This window comes from Apium graveolens, unplaced genomic scaffold (genome assembly GCF_009905375.1).
Source record: "Apium graveolens cultivar Ventura unplaced genomic scaffold, ASM990537v1 ctg7595, whole genome shotgun sequence".
NCBI classification, from domain to species: domain Eukaryota; kingdom Viridiplantae; phylum Streptophyta; class Magnoliopsida; order Apiales; family Apiaceae; genus Apium; species Apium graveolens.
Genome location: NW_027420458.1, coordinates 1 through 10,192, shown reverse-complemented (window position 1 = coordinate 10,192; position 10,192 = coordinate 1). Strand labels below are relative to the sequence as shown.

Genomic DNA, 10,192 nt, shown 5'->3' with positions numbered 1-10,192 from the left:
ACAACAAATGATAAACCATAATTAGGCCCGGAATGAAGAAATATATGAACAACTAAACATACATCAACAAATGAGCAGAATATCACCTTTTTGATGAGTTCGCCTCGTCAAACATCCAACAAAGGCGGAGTAGTGGCACATTGACAAAATTTATATAGTGGCAGCTGGGAAAATGAGGGATTGTAACCTGAAGGGCTTTTAATTTGCAGATTAAGGGATGCAGAAAGATGTATTATTAATCAAAGAATAATTATTAATTAATTAAACAAACAAAAAGCCAAATATGAAATAACCCACCGATAATTATTATTGGGAAAACTGGAGGAATTAGAATACAAGAATAGGAGGCCTAGGAGCAACACGTAAGACACGCGTGATCCTCCTTTACATAGATATATAAAGATTGTCGGGAAAAAAAGTCTAAAATTCTCAAATTTATCTCCAGCTTGTAAAGAGTATGTGTTATGGTCCCGGGCTATGGATCTCGTCACGGGTCTATTATCAGGAATAGATGGATTGATTCCCCTATTCTTAGAGGAACTTATCTCTTCAACTCTCCTTACACAATTGTTGCTGAATAAGTAGTAATTTTATTTCATTCAATCGTCTCTCCATATATAGGAAAAGAACGAATAAGATAACACACAATTAAGGGAAATACATAAATAATGATTCACACAATCAGGGAGCTATCTTTGATTCTACCTATGACCGAGGAACACAACCAAATCACATAGCCATAAAATCAGCTATGACTTATTTAACAAAAGATTTACTTAAAAACAAATCCCTGAAAATATTTTAGAAATAAAAATGTGATCATATTTCTGAAATTACTCCAACAGTTTGCTGCTTTCCTTTATTCTTCTTTTGGTACTTTTGACCAAAGAATGCATCCACAAGTATGCAGCAATTATACTAAACTAAACATCAACAAAAGTAAAATGATCCAAAGAAATGGTCAAATGACTGTTAGTTGCTAGAGCAGATCGTACTAAGATACTATAGTATGCGTGAGTTATTTGAAATAAAGTCTTATCCAAAATTATGAATTGATGATCAAGGATATACATTAGCATTCTGATGACAATAGAACATATAAATCAGTGTGTCAGAGCTCTACAAAGTGACCTCTATGCTTAGGACACGTGATACCTATAACAGCCAAAAAGAATGAAGTTGACTGCAAAACCAATAGAAACTGATGTTTGAAGGCTATGTTTGTTCTTGTCGTTGAGATGCCTGGATCATAGATGTAAGGGATGGATGCATTCGAGCTGTTCTCAATGACCGAGCCTCACTTTTCCCTCTAGCATATTCCTCGCCCAGTGGCCACCTTGGCCGCAAATCAAGCTAAATTAACATGACAAAGTTCAACAAAATTTAAAGCTAGACCATGAAAATATAAAGATGCCTAAGAAATTGATATGGATCTTGCTTCCAAAATAAAATATGTATTCCGAACTGAACATACTCCATCTTTCAACCTCATAATATAAAATGGAAGCAGACTCACAAATAAATATAAGATTACAATAAACAATATTACGTTGCCGGGCAGTAAATTAATGAAGTAAATATCAGATACTATTCCATTTATAAATAATCAAAAAGAGAGATGCAAAAAGACTAACTCTTGCATCTTCTAGCTCATTCAGAGGCGGGGGAGGATCAAATCTACCATTACGAAAGTGCTCAATACCAGTCCAAGCCACCATCACTCCTGATCATTTGATACAAAGACATGATTGTATATAAGGTAAGGTGTGCCAAATTACTGGTGTTCACTAAAAAATGCAGAAACGGTTTCTAATTTCACAGTATTACTGACCTAGTGGACAGATGCCATAACTTCAGTTTAATAAACAATTTTTCTGTTAAGCTAAAAATGCGCTAATTCAAATTTAAATATTATCATCAAGGGAACACTTTAAGTTCGACTTCTAACAAAACATAAAAATGCAGTAAGCGTTATGAATCAAGTGGAGTCTCAGCAAGTTATTCATCTGTAGCCTCTTTGACTCCACATGTGTGCACTTATGTGTATCAGTACATCTCTCAAACACCAATTCTGTGTTCATGTGTAACCAATCCCTCCCCCCCCCATCTCTCTCTCTCTATGTCTCTATCTCTCTCATTCTGACGCACTAATTGTTTGTTTTGTTAATCTTGAATACATAGTTCACTAAATAGCAAAGATGCAAAAGCCAACTGGACCTGTGGCCTTTTCTATAAACCACGATATAGTAGCTGCACCTCTTCATGAGGACAGATCAATCTGGTCTGAAGACAGCTAATAACTCCGTTGATCAAAACTACAAATTAAAGAAACAACACCATAGTTCTTGTACAATCTCTTCTTTAATAAGTTTTCTTGCAGGAGAGAATGTCCGACCATCTAAATGCAATTACCATTGTCAGTACAAAGACTAGGAGGAGGGCAAACAAGCTGCAGCCCTTTCTTCTTAGCAACCTGATCCAACCGATCCCTGACGTACTGATTAGATGCCACACCACCTGAGACCACCTTTAGACAAGCAGACAAAAAATCGGTGATAAGAATTGACGCGTACTTGCGAGGCGTACCTACTATTTGGAGCAAAGTTGAAGAGTACCAAATGTTTAATAGAAGGTTCCATCTCTAATGCCCATTCAATAGCTCTTCCACACTTCTCTTCCAGATGCAATACGGCAACTCGCTGCAATACGAGTTTACAGTGCAAAAGAGCAAATAAAAAATATTAAGATATGGAAGGAAATAGAATCTGAATTTACAGATGGACAAACGAATTATGATGCTACACCTGAAATGAAGCTGCAATATCAGCTCGTGAACTTTGGTCTTCAATACTAGCGGAGGAACTGGGAGTTTCAGCATCACTGCATATTACTCGTTTAAAAATGAATAGGTGAATATAATGAAAGAAAAAAAAAAAATTAATCTACGACAGGGTTTGTTTGACAACTAAAACATTCAAAACATATACCAGGCAATAGATCACGTAACTATAATGCTTGAAAGTTATATAACTTCACTTCTCTGCCAATTACTGGTTCAAGGCATTTTCCAACAAATACGAGATTCCTAAAATACTATACAGTTTGCTCCAAAAGAGAAACAGACAATTAATTCAAGGATGGTCTACACAATTTAATTCGACAATGGTCTGGCTGGAATAATCGCTTATAAAGCTCAAAGTGTAAACATTTAGGGGGGAAAACCTAAATAGCAACCACAACAGGGATAGCGAGAGGAAAAAGTATATGGAAGGAAAGAACAAAACAAGTATTTCAGAGGATGATTATTTTCCTCCATAAAGCACAAAAGTAGCCAGTTTTCAAAGAAAATCGACAATGTAGATAGCAATAATTCATAGTTCATTTAAATATAGAGAGAAATAGACGACAAAAAAAAGTCACAAAAAGAATAGAAAAACTTCAAAGGCAGTTTACATATTCTTTGATTCAATTGCCAGTCTCACTTGAGTCTTTAAACCAGCATACGAAAAATTGCAATCTTTATGGTGTTTCATTGGGACCTGAGCAGCAATATATCCAACATTAGTTATAATGCAAATTCCCTGTTCACCAATTTTATTCCTATAGCTTAAACACTCTTAAAGTTAGTAGCAGTCGAAGATGAACTTACTTTAAACTTGATGGATCCTGCATCTCCTTTTCGAGCAAGCTCCTCTATAGCTAAGCCCCCGCTCCTCCTCAACTCAAGACCGAGCCACTTCGCAGTCTTGTCATATGCCTCGCCAATTGCGTCATCAATAGTAGTCCCTAGTTGCAAGTATTGACCAAGTTCCCGTGCGAGAATTAGGATATTATGTCCTCCTACAAACAAACAATAGGAAAAAATAATTATAACTAGATGGTCAAAGTGAAAAAGAACCTTGATTTGATAAGTTATGTGGAGATCTCAATAAAAACGGACAATTTTGATCTTCCAATCTTAGACAAGCAAAAAAGTATACTTGCAAAGTTGCAAAAAGGTGATAAAGCAAAAGTAACATTTTGTTATGATAATGATATCCATCAGCTTATGTTAAGTCAGATAAACTAAACTTCTACAAATTACAAAAGTAAGATCATGACTAGATGGCCAAAAGTAGAATAGAACTATTGATTCCTAATTGCAAGAGTTGTTTACACACAATGCAAAACACAAGACTAACAATATCTAATATTCATTTACTTGGACACATATTTAGAAAGTGAAATTTCTTTGTTTACAACCATTTTCCTTTCCTGTTGAATGCATGAAAACGTTTACAGGTATAACTATGGCCAGTTCAGAAGGCATCATGATCATATAGAGATATAAGGAGTTGAAATCCAGTACATCCTGTATGCCATATTCTGACATGTCAAAGACTAATGCAAGCAACTTTTATCATGCATTAAGAGTTATTAGGTTCATAATTACCTGTAGTTATAATTAGACTTACATGAATAAAAAAAACTATTTCATTATTTAATTTTTAATTATTAATTGGGTAAAAGAATATAATATATATATATATGAGTTAAGCAAGTAATATATTACGTAAAACATTGCAGAACATATTATTTTGTGTATCATGTTATGCAAATATCATTATTTTAATAATAAACTTGCAGATTCCATATATTTTACTAGTAAAACCTTGCAATATATATTGTTTTGCAGCACATGCTTAGTTTGTAGAACATCCATGTTCACGTTGCAAAACTATCAGTTTTGCAATATTCTACTTATAAAATGTTATAGGATTTGCAAGATTTCTATTATAATAGCGACGTTTGGACAATATGCTTCACAAAATATGTTTTACGTAATATTATTTGCAAAACAAATGTGACTGACTCCAGTACTCCAATGAAATAGTGAGCTCCATAGAACTTAACTCTCTTTCTCTCTCTATATATATATACCAGCTTATAACCCGTGCGATGCACGATTTTCTAAATTTCACTTGTTTTATTTTTTAAAATTTTAAATTTTTTTTTTTTAAATTTTTTTTAAAATACATATATATTGTTACTTTGATTTTGTTGTAATATTTGTTATCTTTAATGGTTTGTTGCAATATTGTTGCAACAAATTTGCAGAAATTGAGAAATATATGCATGTTGAATTTAATTACTTTTTGGCGATATATTATACAATTATATACGGTAGAACATCTAGCATATTCTACCTACGGTTATATCATTGTATCATATTTTGGTGTTTGAATAGTAGCAGAACGTCATAATCCTTTATATTTATAATTGGTTGAACCTTTAATAATATTCTATATACGATTGTATTAGACTGGTTTCTTTTTCTAACTAGTCTATTTTTCAAGTAATAGATTCTTATTCTATGTTCTATGGTGATTGTTATTATTCTTATTCTATGTTCTTATTCTTATTCTTCTGTTGAGATTGTTTTGGTGGTACATGACCAAAGTTTTGGATAAGAAATCACTTACGCTTAATAAATATAGATAAATATAATATAATATATATAAATATTAATTTTAACATTTATTATTATCTTATTAATATAATACATTTACTTTTTAAAGTAAAGTTCTATGGAGAGCACCTTTTAGTTGGAGACCACTTATGTTCTGCAAGTAAAATCTTGCATAAAAACATTGTAAAAATGTATTATTTTGTGAATCACGTTTTGCAAAAATATCATTATTCAATTCAAAATCTTGAATATCGTATATGTACTACATGTAAAACATTACAAAATGTTTAAATCTACGAAACATGTTTAGTTTGCAAAACATTTGTACAATTTGCAGAACATAAATTCCACTCATTAAATTCATTGGATTTTCAACAATTTTAATGAATTAGTGATATTCGTAAAACATACTTCACAAGATAATATATTTTATAATATTTTAATTGCAGAACGTGGTCTCCGAGGTCTCCTATATAAAATGGTCTTCATAGAACTTTACTCTTACTTCTTATTATAAAAACATCAACTATTAATGACACAAATATTTTATATTATTGACATGATTCAAACTATATAGTGGTTTAAATATTAGTACAGTTATATTATAACCTGCACGTTTCTTTTAAAGTACTACTATATTTTATATATTGTTTGAATAAATATGTAAAAAACATACATTACTTATATTTATTTATTTATTTGTGTAAATGTAAATGTATATTTTGCGCATTTCTAAAATGGTATAAACATACAATTTAAATGAAACTATTTGTACAAAATATATGTATGTATTTGAAAAATTATAAAAATTTTAAACATAATTTATACTCCCCCCGTCCTCCTCAATTCTTTACATTGGGGGACTGAGACTCGACATGCACTTTAATGCTCCTATTAAATGTAGTTTGTATAATTTTATTAATTTATTTTTTCTTCTAAATAAAATATAATGTTCAAATTTTATATAAAAAATGAAAATTTTAAAAATAAATTCCGGAACTATACTTTATCATTGCCTTAAAACGAGTGTCAAGCATGTGAAAAAAACATAAAGAAATGAGGGGACGGAGGTTGTATATACATAGGCTTTTGATCAAAAATAAACTAAATTTAAAATACAAACTATAAACCAAAAACAACCACACATTTAACCCTTTTCTCTCTCCTCCATGTGCACTATATATTCATGTATATATTTCTCCCTTCGTTTTTAATTTGTTTCCCTTTATTCGATTAACTTTTTTAAATATAATTTCACCGTATTTTTCTCCATCTCCTAATAATCAATTTGCATAGCATATTTGCTATATTCCGATGATAAATCAATATTTAAGCTTACTCGAATCACCAAGCCGAAATCAGGATTATTCCAGAGCTCAATAGATTTTAGTGATGCTCATAGGCATAAATAGTGATTTATCGCCGAAATATATCAAATATGGTATTTATACTGTTGGAGGATGTAGAAAATATGGTGAAGTTATATTTTAAAATAGTTCACCAATTGACGGGAAAAATTCAATTAAAAATGGAGGGAATTAGGTGGAGTTGTGTGTGAGAGGGTGTATTTAAATTGGGTGTGGTGCAGAGGTTGTATTTTAAATTAGTTGTATTTGAGTAAGAATCATTCTCTCTCTATATATATGGTCTTATTCCACTAGACACCCCCTTATATAAAAACCGGAAACTAAAATAAAAAAACATTTAAATCGTCTCAAAATATAGCACATATGGTATACAATATGATCATCGGGGGGCATTAGATTAGATTGATCCAAAGACTTAGGTTAGTTTCTAGTTTTCATTTTAAGGGTTGTTTCTGTTTGATCATCTATATATCTATATATATATATATACTGGCTTAAATCCCGTGCGATGCACGGTTTCGTTTATATTTAAGTAAATTTTAAATTTTGTTTATCCAGTCATATAATAACTTTAATATATTTATATAAATATAATAATCAGAGATTTATAAAAAAATATTAAAAAAAATAAGGAAGAACTGTGGTCGTAGTCTACTCAGAGGCTTTGATCGTAATTTAGCGGGATAAAGAGACTATATCAAGTTTTTTTTAGTAATTTAGTAGATTAGCATATGTATAACATTATTTATTTATATTTTTTAATAACCAAAATAGGGAATAACCGTTGAACCAAATTACACCATATTTTGGTTATTATAGTATAGTGTGTGTGTATATATATAGTCTTACTCTTATTAAAAATAAATTAAATTACAAACTACAAACCTGTAAATCACTAATTTACGTACTGAAAATCACTAAATATAAAATAAATTATATATTTACAATTTAGAGGCGATCAATGAATTTCACAAAAATAATCATTCAGTTACTAAGAATCACTAAATTACATATAGTGATCAGTAAATGATTAGTGTCACCTTCATAAATATATATAGTGGATTATTTTAGAATCACTAATATACCTATAACAATCACTAATTGCCCTCTGGTTGGTAATTTGTATTCTAATAGAGAACCATTATTTAAAAATATAAAATACACATTTATTTCATTTTTTATCATATATATTTACAAATTTTAATTATTAAATCAAGAAACAAAGTTGTACAATTTTTTATTTAATCAATTATTGAAAATTAATGAAGTAGTTCGCAGTGGTTTTGTGGTGGAATCACAGTTCAAAATTATTCAACAGTAGAATCAAAATGTAACATCAATTTTTTTTTTCAAATTTAAGTGTTAAAATTTTTATAATATTCAAATATAATTATTATCTACATTATCATCGAATTTAACATTTCTAAAATAAAACTCTACAATTTCTGATGAGAATCTATAATAAAATCAAAGGGTTCTCCACAGATCTTATAAAATAAGAGGGTTCTCTTTGGAAGGTTGGACATATATAATATATATTATATATTGTTATATAAATTAAATTCAAACATTGTACACACAGATCTACTATTGACCTTAATATTTCGGCTATTGGGGTCGGATCCCAATATCCCACTCTTATAAGTCTACGTTATATCCACCAATGAATTAGGTAAACTTTAATTTTATTTTAACACGAATCAATAATGTAAGAATTATCTTTAATTTGAATTTAATTTTAGGTTGGACAATATATATATAATAAATGCAAATGATTAAATAGAAACCAAACTTAATATAAAAACTAGAAACTATTTGGTTTTTATCGTCAATCGGTAATTATTTTTCGAAATCAGACTTCACTGTATTTTTCCCGATCTTTCAACGATCGATTTGCATACCATATTTATTATTTTCGAAGTAATTTAGAAAAAAAATTAATTAGTTTCTAGTTTCTATTCTAAAATTGGTTTTTATTAAAGTTGTCCTATATATATATACACACACACTTAAAATAGAACCCTAGAACCATTACAATGTAAGGCAAATTCTACAATAAAACACTAAATTTTAATTAGACTTTCCGGATCTAAACCGAGATACATACTTGTTGTGTCTGCTTAGAAATGTTTTCAATAAATATAATGCATAAACACGACATTTTGCATGTGCAATTCTGCTATAGAACCCTAGTTAATACTACATATAATGCAAAGTTCTACACCTGAACTATACATAAATAGCACAAAAATATTTCATAACAAAGTGAATTCAATGAATTCTGTTGCAGAATGTTATGTTCTACATATGAACTCTACTTAAATAGCACATTAATATACAAAATAAAGCAAATAATATTGTCGGACCCTAACCAATACTAAAAAAAAAAAATTGTTGCAGTACCCTAAATATTGAATAGACTCTCTGAAATCAATTGTTAAATTATCTCATAAATTCAATACAAAATACAAAGTTCAGCTAAAGAATATAAAACTACGGAATAATGTGAATTTTGTCGCAAAATCTTAGATAAGATAGTTGAGACAGTTCTTATAGTTCTTTGGCTAAGGGTGCTACAAGGAACATGATGTGTATATATATATACATACATACATATGCAATGCAATAGTATTTTAATTATGTGTTAATTATGATAATTTTAGTATCATAATTCTATAATAATTTGTAGTATTAATTTGCGATGGTGATATAAAATTTTAATGATAATGGAATTCTGTATATTTATGTCTATTTAATGCAATAGCATTTGTTATATATTAATCAACTATGATATTTATAAAATCTTAATTTTACAACCTATTTTATCTATTTTTTAAAGTAGGATTTATTCTGGTTTTGCAATCAATAAGGAAATACTGCTTTTTATTTATTTTTTATTTATTTTTGGTTTGTTTTCCTATTCATCTTTAAATATATTGATTGTTAAATCTAGGGTGTTCATGGGTTCGTTAACCCAATCAAACAGACCCAACCCAACCCTCTTTTAGGCCGATTAAACCATTTAAGAAAAACCCGATCCATGGTTGGGTTAAAAAAAATTCAAACCGCATTAAACGGGTTGGGTACGGGTTCAAGATTTTTTCATCCAACCCAACTCAACCCAACCCGATTTAACTTAAGTCTCGTTCGATAATTTAAATATAATCTATATATTATATGTAATTGTACATTATACACTACAAATATTTTCATTTATAGTTAAATTTCGTGTATGTGTATATGATTTATGATATGATATACATAACTAAAATTTTCAATCAAATCATATTTAAAGAATAGTACTATAATCGTAAGTTCTACTATTCAAAATTAGCAATTATATATAGTATTGAAACTTTTTTTATATATCATTCAA

At 29.6% G+C, this 10,192-nt stretch overlaps 1 protein-coding gene across 1 annotated transcript; it reads right to left on the bottom strand.

The window, feature by feature from the left end:
* Nucleotides 1–1,063: 1,063 nt before the first annotated feature.
* Nucleotides 1,064–3,840, bottom strand: LOC141704224 (putative tRNA N6-adenosine threonylcarbamoyltransferase, mitochondrial; the record flags this gene model as incomplete). The annotated part of the gene is made up of 7 exons (XM_074507520.1): nt 1,064–1,353; nt 1,635–1,723; nt 2,413–2,527; nt 2,616–2,699; nt 2,805–2,880; nt 3,454–3,539; nt 3,650–3,840. Coding segments are annotated over 7 exons (779 nt in total), but the record flags the coding sequence as incomplete, so codon positions are not given.
* Nucleotides 3,841–10,192: the final 6,352 nt, after the last annotated feature.